General features: G+C 34.5%; 1 protein-coding gene across 9 annotated transcripts in view; it reads left to right on the top strand.

Annotated features, from left to right (window-relative positions):
• Positions 1–14,428, top strand: part of DPH6 (diphthamine biosynthesis 6) — a 456,227-nt gene that overhangs the window by 208,488 nt on the left and 233,311 nt on the right. For 8 of the 9 annotated variants that reach the window (XM_027083817.1, XM_027083818.1, XM_027083814.1 and 5 more), the window contains 2 exons: positions 8,712–8,841; positions 12,030–12,200. In XM_027083817.1, the coding sequence (XP_026939618.1) occupies positions 8,712–8,841; positions 12,030–12,200 (301 nt within the window). Of the gene's footprint in view, positions 1–7,644; positions 7,726–8,711; positions 8,842–12,029; positions 12,201–14,428 lie in introns of those variants that run through there. The other variant, XM_027083821.1, reaches the window with a different exon arrangement.

Here is a 14,428-nt window from a genome sequence, read left to right as displayed (position 1 = left end):
AGTTGTATGAGCTGTTTCTATATTTTAGAAATTAAGCCCTTATTGCTCACATCATTTGCAAATATTTTCTCCCATTCTGTAGGTTGTCTTTTTGTTTTGTTTATGGTTCCTTTGCTGTGCAAAAGCTTGTAAGTTTGATTAGGTCCCATTTGTTTATTTTTGTTTTTATTTCTATTGCCTTGGGAGACTGACCTAAGAAAACATTGGTATGATTTATGTCAGAGAATGTTTTGCCTATGAACTCTTTTAGGAGTTTTATGGGGTCATGTCTTATGTTTAAGTCTTTGAGCTATTTTTAGTTTATTTTTGTGTATGGTGTGAGGGCATGTTCTAACTTCATTGATTTACATGTGGCTGTTCAACTTTCCCAACACCACTTGCTGAAGAGACTGTCTTTTTCCCATTGTATATTCTTGCCTCTTTTGTTGAAGATTAACTGACCATAAGTGTGTGGGTTTATTTCTGGGCTCTCTATCCTGTTCCATTGATCCATATGTCTTGTTTTTGTGCCAGTGCCACACTGTTTTGATTACTTAGCTTTGTAGTATTGTCTGAAGTCTGGGAGGGTTATACCTCCTGCTTTGTTCTTTTTCTTCAGGATTGCCTTGGCAATTCTTGGTCTTCTGTGGTTCCATATGAATTTTAGGATTATTTGTTCTAGTTCTGTGAAAAACGTCATGGGTAATTTGATAGGGATCACATTAAATCTGTAGATTGCTTTGGGTAGTATGTCCAGCAAATGACTTTTTATTTGATTTATCTTTCTTGATAAATAATGTTAAGTCTTTGTTTCCTCTTATCACCTTTTTATTTTATCACCTTTTCTTCTTTTGTCCAGCCCAACTCTAGGATTCCTTCTTTCCATAACATGTATTCAGCAAACACTTTTTAGTGCCTATTCTGTGCCAAGTACCATGCTACATTCTGGGTTTACTACAGAGAATGAAATAGGTTTATATTCTGCACTCACAGAATTTAGAGTCTAGTGGAAATAATACCCATAATTATGCAAAAAAGATAGGCGAGAGAAAGAGGGGAATACACTTAACCTAGATTTTTTTTTCCAGCTGAATGCTTTTCCTCTAAAATCAGGAACAAGACGAGGATGCCCACTCTTACCATTTATATTAAAAAATCGGAAATAAAATTACCATATGATCCAGCAATATTCACTCCTAGGTATATATCTGAAGGAAATGAAAACACAAATTTGAAAACATTGAACCCCAGTGTTCATAGCATTATTTACAATAGCCAAGACAAGATATGGGAGCAACTTAAGTGTTCATGAACAGATGAATGCATAGAGAGAATGTGAGATATATATACATATATATGTAATATATATACACAATGGAATATTACTCAGACATAAAAAAGAATGCAATTTTGCCATTTACAACAACGGGGATGGACCTGGAAGGTATTATGTTTAGTGAAATAAGTCAAACACAGAAAGGCAAAATTCTGTGTTTTTACTTATATGTGGAATCCAAAAAACAAAACAAAAGAATGAATATAACAAAACAGAAATAGACTCACAGTACAGAGAACAAACTAGTCATTACCAGTGGGAAGAAGGATTGGACTGGAACAAGATAGAGGAAGGGCATTAAGACACAGAAACTACTAGATGTAAAATAAATAAGATACAAGGGTGTAATGTACAACACAGGGAATATAGCCAATATTTTATAACAACTTTATATGGTATATAATCTATAAAAATATTGAATCACTATGTTTGTATACCTGAAACTAATATAATATTATCACTCAACTATACTTCAATTAAAAAATTAAAAATATTAGTTTGGGATGAATTGTAAAAAGAACAGGTCTAAACATCAGCTTAGGGAACTGGAAGCTTAACCTGAGGAATTTTTACATAACCCAGTGCAAAATCACAAAGGGATGAAAAAGTATAGGAGTTTGTTACATTTGGTACCCTTTATTTCTCTTTTTGGGGTCTACAGTTTCCTCAACTTCCTGTGATTGCATGTATATGTTTAGTCTTTGGGAGATAGGACACAGGAAATGTTTGAAGTCATAAAGGGAATTGTTGGAAAGCTTTGAGAATAACAGAAGGCACGGTGAGAAGGAGTGGTTTTGTATTTAACTGATACATGTATCTTTATTATATTCTTGATCCTATTTTTGTTGGATTTAAGGAAAAGTGGGGTGTTTATCTTTTCCTCATATACCCCTTACTCCTATGAATTTCTATTTATAGGTCTTTTGGAAGATGACATGACTTTATACAATACACTTATATCTCTACTGATTTAGCATCTTCTGACAATTCTCTATTATCTCCTCACTATAAAGAGTGAATAATTAGCTAAATTTTATTTAGTATTTACTATATGCCTGATCCTGTATTAACTCAATTATCACAACAACCCTGTGAGTTAAGTACTGTTATCCCCATCTTACAGATGATGAAACTGGGTTAACTAGAAGTTATCTAGGCCAAGTTTATACTACTAGTCAGTTGGTGGGATACACATAAGCAACTGGCCCTTATGCTTCTGCTTTTAGCCTCTGTTCTATATGGCCTCTCCCTAAGTCAGTGATATACCTATGTTTTAATTCTGTTATTGAAGGATTAAGTAAACATACAGGTACTTTTCTCAAGCTACTTAGCTTTAAATTTTTAAGTGAGAAATTTAAGTATAGACATTTGTCATAGTTTATAAAATAAATTACTTTCAGTGGATTTCTAATAGTTTCTCAGTGCTGAAGCAAAACAAATACTTACTGGATGGATTCTGGTGCTGCATTTAGTTTTTAATTAGTGACTGTGAAAATAATTTCTCACTGTTGTTAAAGCAATTCAGTAGTAGAATCACTTTAAAACATTAATTCTTACTTATAAATAAATTCACCTTAGACAAACAGTACATAAAAATGAAATGATACCACTTAAAGTGAACAATAGACTTTTGTTAAAGTGTCTAAATGTAGCAGTAAGTAAAGAGGTGAGCTGGCAACTGCACTGATTTGGAAAGCTACTGACTTTGGGAACAAAGTGATGCTGACAAAGTCACCTCTACTGTTCAGATTTGGAAGTTTGATAGCAACCTATGCTCACTCTGTAAACAAAAATATCCCAAGAAAAAAAGAAAACAAAATATTTTCCTCTCTTTCCCCAAGTGACACATTTTCTTGGCTTTTGTCCCATAAATATGTTCATTTTAACACAATCAAAAGATATTTCAATCCAGACATAAAACAAAAATTCTGTATAAGAAAGCTGATTTAAAGGCATTCATAGTAAAATGACATGTCTAAAGTGTGTTACACATTAATAACATCATCCTTAAATAGAATGTCTTTTAAATGTCATATTCAGAAATTGACATACTGATTTTTTAAAAATCCAATTTAATTACTTTATGTCTGCATTATACAAGATTTGAGGAGGGAGAGTTTAAAATCCTTTTCTAACTCATCCAGAAGCAGTGTCTTCATTATTTTTCCTTCATTCTTTCACTATGTTTAAATAACATATTTGAGTGAAAATTTAAAAATTCAGTGAAAATTAAGATGTTTCCAAACATATTGATAAATTCATTCAAGAAATTATTTGGATTCCTACAAGTAAGTATATTTAACCTGAGGTTAACGTGATGTTCAGAGGCATATAATATAGTTCAAAACACAAGAATAAGTTAATAATCTGATAACTTCCTACCAGTCAAGGATATGTCCCAGAATATATAATAAAAAGTTTGGAAAATATGGGAGAAAAATTGAGAGACATGGAAGAAAAATTGGGGAGGTCCCAGTTTCAAATAAACAGAATAGAAATAGGTGGTACAGGAGAGAGAGTTTTTGAAAAATAGAAGGAAATTGTTTTCAGTTAATAAGGATAAAATTATTCAGAAAAAACTTCAACCCAAAATGACTCTTGGATGCTATCAGACTTACATTCTTCACTCTAAGGAAAAAGAGAAATGCAGTAATACAGAAATGGCAGTGAGAAAAAATATTAAGTAACACAGGTATAATACAACCAAAACGTATTAGAAGATGGTGGCAGTACAGATTGAGAAGAAAGAAGAAATGCGTCTGTTCAGTCGCCTCAGGATGAATTAAATGATATTGAGAGGATCTCTGTTAGGACATCCATAAACTGCTTTTTTTCTTACATTCTAGTTGAAGTATTAGCACAAAAAAAAGAGCACAATTCAAATATACAAATTAGTTAATTTTCACAAAGTGATCACACCTGTGTAACTGCTACCCAAGTCAAAATATAAAACATTATGAAGACTGCAGAAGTCCTCCTCACAGCTTTGTGCCCTTCTCAGTCACTATTCCTTCTCCCTTTCCTGACAGTGAACACCATTCTCACAATTAATACCACAGATAATTAGTTTTGCTTGTTTTTGAGCTCTATATAAAGTAAATATTTATTATTTATTCTTATGCGTTCCTTGTGCCTGGATTCTTCCACTTCATTTCACTGTGGCTATAAAATTCATCCATATTGTTGTATAAATGGTCGGGGTTTTACTTTCCTTTTTCTTTTTTTTCTGAAAAGTATTCATATTGTGTGGATGTACTATATTTATCCATTTTATGATGGACATTTGGGTATTTTATGGGTTTACAAATAATAGTGCTATGAATATTCTAGTACATATCTTTGGTTCAAATGTGTATTCATTTTTATTGAGTAGAATTGCTGGGTTTTCTAAAGTGTTTAAAACAATTTGAACTCCCACCAGCAGTGTATTAGGGTTCCATTAGCTCCATAGCCTCACCAACACTTTGTGTTGTCAGTCTTTTTAATATTTGCCATCCTAGTGAGTACATAGTGGTATGTCAATATATTTCTAATCTGTAGTTCTCTGATCATGTTTTCTAGCCATTTGGATATCTTCTTTTGTAACTTGTCTGTTTAGGTTTCTTGTACATTCTCCTACAGGATTATCTATCATAGTTTTTTTTTTTATATATAAATTTATTTATTTTATTTATTTATTTTTGGCTGCATTGGGTCTTCATTGCTGTGTGCGGGCTTTCTCTAGTTGCGGTGAGCGGGGGCTACTCTTTGTTGTGGTGCGTGGGCTTCTCATTGCAGTGGCTTCTTTTGTTGCAGAGCACGGGCTCTAGGTGCATGTGCTTCAGTAGTTGTGGCACATGGGCTCAGTAGTTGTGGTGCATGGGCTTAGTTGCTCCACGGCATGTGGGATCTTCCCAGACCAGGGCTCGAACCACTGTCCCCTACATTGGCAGGCGGAGTCTTACACACTGTGCTACCAGGGAAACCCCTCTGTCATAGTTTTTAATTAATTGGTAAGAATTCTTTTTCTATTTTAGATGTGAGCTGTGTCAGATACTGTGGCTTCCCATTTTACTCTATTTATGATGTCTTTTGATGAACAATTCATTCCTTTTCTTGTCTTTTAAGGTTAATGCTTTCTGTGTCTCATTTAAGAAAAATCTTTCCCTATCTCAAGATCATGAAGACCATGTTGTCTTCCAAAAGCTGTATTTTATGTTTCATATTACAAATATGGACTATGAACACTTTGTTAAATTGCTGTTCAAAAAGTTTGAACCAATTTATATGCCTACTAAAATGTGCATAAGAGTTCCAGCTTACTCACACTTGCTAAAACTTGCCCAAACTGGCTATTATTAATGTCTTTTATTTTACCAATATGGCAAATATGGTGTAGCTTTTTATTGTTATTGAAATTTATGGGATGTTCAAGACATACAAAAATGATCAAAAATATTATATAAAAAACACACTCAAATATCCATAACCCAGTTTTTTGTTTGTTTTTTTTGTCTGTTTGTTTGTTTTAGTATAAGCTAGTTGAAATAATCTTCTAAATGCAAGAGACTAAGCACTTTCAGAGTCTTGGTCAATTATCTCTTGTTTATAACATTAGTGTGATAACAGATTCTAACAAAGTTACCAGCAAGGTAAATTTTCACAAGTGGCTGTCTCAAATCATTTTGGGAGTGAGAGGTTCACAGGTGCATAAATAAATTAAATTTTTTCTTATGAATTAATTTTTAGGATGAAAATTAGGTTTCTATGTGGAAATTCCTCAGCTTAAAACTCTTGGCATTAAAATGTCATGAACCTAGATAGTACAATGGAATAATGGGAAGGATAATCTCCAAAGGATTAAACAGCAGTAGAGTATCTTGATGGTCCCAAAGTTTCATTCCTTGGCACATTTACCCAGTATAGACTTGATCAGAAAAAAGAGATTGGTCACAGTAACAGATGACCTTCAACTTCTGGGAAGCTGTGTATAATAGTGGACCTTTTGGCCTATCTGTTATCTACTGTAGTTTGAGAGTAGCTGCATGTTAGCAGGACCCCTAGTTTTTCCCACATGGCAGTGCAAAGATGTATCTGTCTCCAAACACATCACAAATGGAAGCAGCTCCATCCCAAGTGTTATTAGTAGGCAAGCAAACCAGCCAGGTGTTGCCAGAAAATGGGGCAGGAAACCCTTATAACCTGCACATCTTCCTCAAGGAATAGCTTTGGGTTGGGAGCCCCAAGTCCCAAATGTAGATACATTTTGTGTAACATGAGTTCCAATTCAAAATCTCTCTGCAACTATCAGACACTGTTTAAACCAAAGATGTGAGTGAGGAAAGTTCCTAATTCTCTTTACTTCTAGACTAAGAGAAGTTGTAGAGGGATTCTGACATGGGAACTTTAAATCCTTTGCCTGGTAGTTGTATCCTCTGTCTCCTAGGTATAAATGCTGTTGGGTGTCATGTTTATCAAAGGATCACCAAACAGAAAGGAATGGGAAAAGCTCATCTGGGCTGAATCTCTACTCTTCCACAGAATTTTACTTGAACTCAGAAAAATAGCAGTCTGTTTTTCTTTGAAATGTACAAAAAATGAAAATCTTCCAGTAGTCAAATGTTTCATAATTCTTGAAGCAAGAAGTTCCTCAAAAATGGAATTTTTCTTTTTTAGCTTTTGATACTAAATCTTTAATATTTGCTTAGGGATTTTCCTTTACCTTTTTTAAACTTTGGTTCACTTTTAAGTATTAACTTGCATGTTAAGCTATAACACTTCAGAATAATTTACATTCATTTTTCTTAGTACTTCAAGAAAGAATATAGTCAGTGAATGTTGAATTAATGAGCTTAGTGGCCTACAAAAAAAAAAAAAAAAAGGAAATTCGGCATCCCAAGAATGGCTGTTTGCTGATACATGAAGGAAATTGATTATTATATTTGACTTAATGTTTCAGTGTATAAGAATGAAATAATATTAATTTTAAAAGCAGCTTAAGATCTTCATACGGAGCTCTTTGAAGGTTATTTTGTTTTCTATTTACTTCTATTCAAAATATATAATATATATTAAATCCTACTTCTTTTATCTGCTTTATTGATGATTAGCTGTGTAGTTATCTTCTAAGCATTCTTTGCCTGAAATTCGAAGTTCTAACTGGAACACCCTTAAAGAGAGGTACTTTCCCGCAAGTTCCTTAATAATTAAGTCCCATAAAGTCAATGATCATCCCAGGATTCAGTTCATCCCAAGAATTTTACTGCCCTTTTCTGTTTTATTAGTAATCTTCAGTCTCAACAGATGGTGATTCTGGTTTCTTACTTCTTTATCTTCTTAAATCCTCTTAGTTTCTTGGTTCAATCAAGATTTATCTCAGTTCCAGAACTTTGGAGAAAGTAAGGAATAACAGTATACAGAAACAATCAACAATCCTTAAGAAAATGGTATTAACTTTTTAGTATTTATAATCTATCATTTTCAGTGGATCTAACTGGGAAGTGTCGAAAGCTCAGATCTAGTGTAGAGGACATTACAAGCAATTTAAGGGTCAGAAATTAGATCAATTTGTTTTAATTGAAATTTCGGTAATGGTTTATTTCCTTACTCTGGCTATCATTTGCTAAGACATAAGGTATTAAAATCATTGATATTACTCATTGGAAGTATTCTGAAATAAAAATCAATGGGTTTTTTTTGCATAAGGTAACACTTTAAAATATATTCACTGATTTAATCTTATTAACATGAAGTTTATACAGGAAAAAAACCTTGATAAGTTGCAGATGCTTTATTTCTTAAAACCTAAAGTTTAAAGTCACGTTTCATGTTTTATAAAAGGCCAAATTATGGTAACTTTAAAGACCATTAGTGTAGAAGTCAATTAACTAAGGCCCACAGGCCAAAGCCAGCTTGCTGCCATTTTGATACCACCTACAAGCTAAGAAGGATTTTTACAAATAAACATTTGCAACTGATGCCAGGGAGTACTAACTTTGAACACTTATTAAGTGAAATGTTATCCCAAAAGAAAAAAAAAAAGAGAACTTCATTCTTCTCATTAGTAGACATGTATTTTTTAATGATCTCAATTACTATTATTACATTTTGAATTTTGTTAACAAAGCAGTTTGTTTTCTACATTTTGTTAGATTTTCTATAATTTGTCATGTTCCAGATGATGTCCTCAATTTTGCCTCTTGGCCTGCAAAATTTAAAATATTTACTATCTGGTCCTTTATAGAAAAAGTTTGCTAACCTCTGCATTATACCATCACCAAATACTGCAATCACACTAATCCATTGTCAAGAATATAAATATTATAAATGGCAAGTATTTTGTATAAAATCTACTCAAGATATCACTAATAATTTTCATAGTTTTCCTAAACTTATGGATATATGTTTCCTTCTGCAGCTACTATTAAATCTAAGAGATTGGAATTGAAAGATATTATTTTGGTCCATCTCTATCTGAAAAACATGAAAGATTTCTCATCTATTAACTCAGCATATGTGACCACCTTCAAGCATTGCCTGCGTGCAAGGTATGTAACTTACTGCTACATGAAGGGAAAGTTGCCTGAATGCCTGATACCAGGCATTTCTCTGGTTATCTCCTTTAATACTCACTCAAGGTTCACGCTCTGATATCCCTGACTTTGAAACCTGTTCGTTATCATGTTCTCTCCCATTGGTATAGTGGTTGTGTTGTTTTTCAAATTTATGTGGTTTTCTAGCATGGTTTATTATCACAGGTTTCTTTTATTTCTCTCTCTTATTTACCAATGCTTACTATTTCTTAACAACAGTTGTCAGTAATTCACAAATGGAGATACACATTCATGGTAAGGCTTAAGAAATAAAGGGATTCTGGGATATGAGGAGAGAAAAATTAATATTGGAAAGTGGCATTGGCAGTGAGGTAAAGAACGAATCTTCGTGGAACCAGTACACTCTTCCTTTTACTCCCTTAATTCATCTCTATACCTCCAGTGTATGGTCATTTTCAAATTGTCTAATTTGGCCTTGTTTTAATTATCCTTAAAAATAAATGGTTTCAGACATAATTTTAAACAACCAAACATCAGATGTTTTGTTGTTGTTTTGCCTGCACAAGACTAATCAGGACAATTTGCTAATATTTAATTATCTTTTCCAATTATTTTGGAATATATAACTTTCAAATTAAAAAGTGAAAGAAGGGCTTCCCTGGTGGCACAGTGGTTAAGAATCCACCTGCCAATGCAGGGGACATGGGTTCAATCCCTGGCCCAGGAAGACCCGACATGCCACGGAGCAACTAAGCCCGTGAGCCATGACTACTGAAACCCGCGTGCCTAGAGCCCGTGCTCCGCAGCAAGAGAAGCCACAACAATGAGAAGCCCACGCACCGCAATGAAGAGTAGCCCCCACTCACTGCAGCTAGAGAAAGCCCGTGTACAGCAACGAAGACCCAGCAAGTCGAAAATAAAATTAATTAATTAATTAATTATTTTTAAAAAGTGAAGAAAATAAAAATGGTTTTGATTGTACAATATAAAATGCTTCAAGAAATTCCAGTTGTTTGACAGAAAAGTTAATTTTTTATAGGAAGTTTTCTAGAAATAGGTATTTATTTAATTTTGATGCAGAACACTATACTAGGGACATATATTTTAAAAACAAAAGAAAGTAAAAAGACTTTTTCCATGGCACACTCAGAGATAAAAATAATTTTTCTATAAAACAACCCCCGTCCCACTAGAAGTAAATAAGCAGAAAAGAATTTACTGATGAGAGAATGCTTTAAGACTTAGTAGGCATGGGATAAAAGAATATTGTGGCATTAAGCAGGGAAATTGGTACTTTCTCCAAGATCTCTGCCTTGCTCTAGGCCCATTCCAGGTAGCCACAGTGAGCAGCATCCAGCCATGAGAAGGCTAACCCATCTGCCCCCAGAACCAGTGGAGGACAGTGACTCAATATATGAGGAGCTCTTTTCCCATTAGGCAGATGAGATTGGAAATGCTCATCTGATTTGCTACACTTAAGGGCTTAAGCGCCTGACATCTGCCAGCCATTCCACCATGTAGGCAGCACTAAGATTACAACTTCCTATTCAGACCTCATTGGCTCTGAAACCAAGTGTTATTTCTGCTTTGTTTCCCAACTAACTGGTTAAATCCACCTTTCAATTCATATTGCTTCCAACCCTGTTTTCTCAGGCTTTGTCCTGTTTTCCATCTATTCCTTCAAAGTTTTGATGAATTTCAAAAATATATATATATTTGACACTCCTGCAGATTGCCCTCCCTATTGTAAAAACCTACCCCACTATATGACTCCCTTCAGACTAAGAAGGAATTATCCAAGAGGTAGGAAGAGGACCGAATTCAAGTAGGACCATGGAATCCTAGGGAAGATACCTTCAACGAGAGTCAGGGTTCAGTAGTATTCATTACTACAAATGAAGACTAAGAAAAGAACATAGGTTTGACTTATGAGGGCCTCAACATTGTTTTTAATTCTTTTCTTCCTATTTCTGATCAATTTCCATGATTCTTCTCTGTCTTTGGCATTAGTACCCTTTCCACACAACATTGAGAGAATCCCCACTGTCCCACTACCTTCAGACTAAAGAGTTGATATAGAGGTAGGACAAGGACCACAGTAGCATTGGGATCAGGGAACTCCCAGGAAGGCTTCCTCAAGGGTGAGTGTTTGGCAATGTTTATTGCTCTTTGGGCTTAGGAGTTAATGTGAGGGCTGTGAAAGGTAGGATGGAGGTGAAACGGAAGAGATATTTTTAGAATAGGGAAATTTAAAATCTGTTTTAAGAGAAAAGAAGAGCCCACAGGAGAAAGATTGGAGATACAAAAGAGGGTAGGAGTAGAGAAGGGATGGGGTATGCTTCTTATGCTGAAGCAAGATTGAAAAAGCACAGTCTGGATGAATTTACTAAAACATTAGTGGAGAGTTGGAATTAAGACAGATGGCTCCCATTTCAGTAAACTAGGAAGTGCTATCAGATTACATTTATTTAATTGCTCAGATAATTCAAGTGAATTGACATAGAAATTTATATACTGGTTCAAGAGAGCTGACTCATATTTTGACAGCTTTTATCTTTCTATCCTACCAAAATTTCATTGAAATGACAGAAGAAATGTAAAACAATAATAAATCCATAGCAACTTTAGAAAGCAGGGAAGGGTGCCATCAGAAGTGCAAATTTCTGGAAGGTATAAAGCAAATAGGATAAGATTGATGGCATATACCAGCAAAGGGGAGCCTGCAGCTCCATAGAGATGGAAAATATCCTTCAGAACAAAAGGAGTCTATAAATAAGCCCAAGATAAAAGACTGCAGGGAACTGAGAAGAATAGGTTATGTCTGGTTGGCTAGGGTGGTAAAACAATTGCACCAGTGTCCTGCCTTCAGGATGATTCTACTGTGTAATTCTTTCTTAATCTTTCTTTCCCAATTTTGTTTTAAACCTTCCATAAATTCCTTCCTATTCTTGCATGCTGGTAGTACCCTCTAACTTTGCAGCATTGCTACAGATATATTTTTAGATTTATATTCCTACTGTCACTTCAGTAGAATTTTTAGAGGGACAAGAAATTAATGTTTAGGTTCCGTCAGTGACCTTGAACTACAACAATGAGAGAAGATCCTTTCCACATCGACTTTCTTGGTTTTGTTTTTGTTTTTTTGTTTTACATTGTTCCTTTAAATTTGGTTTATTTTTCAGAGTATGTGTAGAAACTATGTTGCCAGAAGAAGCACTTTTCTCAATAGATTGCCTTATCCACCAGAGTGACATAAAGATTGATGATGGTCTCTTTCACCCTAAAGAGATTCTGCATGTTCAGAATATTTCTCACTGGGCACCTGCTAGCATTGGACCATATAGTCTATCAAGGTTAGTAGACATGTTTTCTTGTTTTTGTGGCAATCAACTAAATATGTGAAGGAAGTTGACAAGTTGGCTCTTTTTTAATAACAAAGTTTTCAATTCAACTATAATCTTTATCATGTTAGTGATCCCAAGTATATATAGTGACATCTTTAAGAGGGGAACTTGATATATAGGCAAAAATAATTAAGAAAAGCAATTCTATATATTATTTCATCTATGAAAAGTTAAAACACTATTTAAATTTTTTTGGTAATTAACTGAAAATAAGTATGAATTAATTCCAATTTGTTATAGTCTTAGTTTGGAATATGAAACAAATATATTTGTAATTTTTTGGTTATTGATTTCTAGCTTAACTAAATGATAGTCAAAGAATGTACTCTAGATAATTTTAGTCTCTTGCAATTTGTTGAGGCTTGCTTTATGGCCGAGCACATGATCAGTTTTGGTAAATGATTCATATATGTATGTATTCTTTTATTATTTGGTGCAGGGTTGTATATATGCCAATTAAGGAAGGTTTATTAAAAGTATTCTTTAGGGCTTCCCTGGTGGCGCAGTGGTTGAGAGTCCGCCTGCTGATGCAGGGGACGCGGGTTCGTGCCCCGGTCCGGGAAGATCCCACATGCCGCGGGGTGGCTGGGCCCGTGAGCCATGGCCGCTGTGCCTGCGCGTCTGGAGCCTGTGCTCCGCAACGGGAGAGGCCACAACAGTGAGAGGCCCGTGTACCGCAAAAAAAAAAAGTATTCTTTAGTACATGCACCCCAATGTTCATAGCAGCACTATTTACAATAACCAAGACACAGAAGCAACACAAGTACCTGTCAACTGATGACTGGCTTAAGTTGTAATATATATATATATATATATATATATATATATATATAATGGAATTACTCAGCCATAAAAAAACGAAATATTGCCATTTACAGCAATGTGGATGGACCTAGAGAATATTATGCTTAGTGAAATGTCAGAGAAAGACAAATACCATATGATATCTCGTATACATGGAATCTAAAAAATTAACACAAATGAATCCATATACAAAACAGAAACAGGCTCACAGACGTAGAAAACAAACTTATGGTTACCAAAGGGGAGAGGGAAGAGGGATGGACAAATGAGGAGTATGAGATTAACAAATTAGTATTCGTAAAATAGATAAGCAACAAGGATTTACTGTATAGCACAGGAAATTAAATCCTATATCTTATAATTACTTGTAACATTGAAATACAGTCTGCAAAAACCTGAATCATTAGGCTGTATACCTGAAATTAACACAATATTGTAAATCAACTATACTTTAATTTCTTTTATTTTATTTTATTTTTTTTTGTGGTACGTGGGCTGCTCACTGTTGTGGCCTCTCCCGTTGCGGAGCACAGGCTCCGGACGCGCAGGCTCAGCGGCCATGGCTCACGGGCCCAGCCGCTCCGCGGCATGGGGGATCTTCCCAGACCAGGGCACGAACCCGTGTCCCCTGCATCGGCAGATGGACTCTCAACCACTGCGCCACCAGGGAAGCCCTAATTTTTTTTAAAATATTCTTTAGATCTTCTATAGCTTTGCTGATTTTTTTCTTTCTTTTCTTCACCAGTAATTGAGAGAGGTGGTTGTATGGGCTTATGTTCTCCTTTAAGTTTTGTCAATTTTGCTTTAGATAGTTGAAGATATGTGAAAGCAAGTTTAGAATTGTTTTATCTTTCTGATGGATATCCTTTTACTATACATCCACTTTCAAAGTAAAATAAATGCACTGCACTGATTTTTTTGGTTAGTGTTTCCATGGTATGTACTTTTTCATCCTTTTACTTCCAAATTTTCTCTATTCTTATATTTAAAGAATATCCGTTATAAGTAGCATCTAGCTGTAATTTTAATCCAGTTTGAAACTATTTGCCACTTAATTAGAGCAGTTACTTTTAATTAGCCATGGATTTGTGTTTATACTTATCGTCTAACTATCGAGTTGGCCAAAAAGTTCGTTTGGGTCTTTCTGTAAGATGTTACAGAAAAACCAGAACAAACTTTTTGGGCAACCCAATATTTTCTCTTTTTCTCACTGGTTTCATGTTTCTTTATTTTCCTTCTGTACATTATTTAAGGTTAATCAGACTTTCTTCATGTTAGGTATACATTCTTTTATATGTTTTAGTACATATCCCAAAGAATACACCATACAACTTGTACTTATTACAACCTAATATAGTTTCATACATTTAAAA

This window comes from Aethalodelphis obliquidens, unplaced genomic scaffold (genome assembly GCF_003676395.1).
Source record: "Aethalodelphis obliquidens isolate GAN/ISIS:26980383/991018 unplaced genomic scaffold, ASM367639v1 scaffold51, whole genome shotgun sequence".
NCBI classification, from domain to species: domain Eukaryota; kingdom Metazoa; phylum Chordata; class Mammalia; order Artiodactyla; family Delphinidae; genus Aethalodelphis; species Aethalodelphis obliquidens.
The sequence above is the reverse complement of the archived record's forward strand: the minus strand, read 5'-3'. Positions and strand labels throughout refer to the sequence as shown.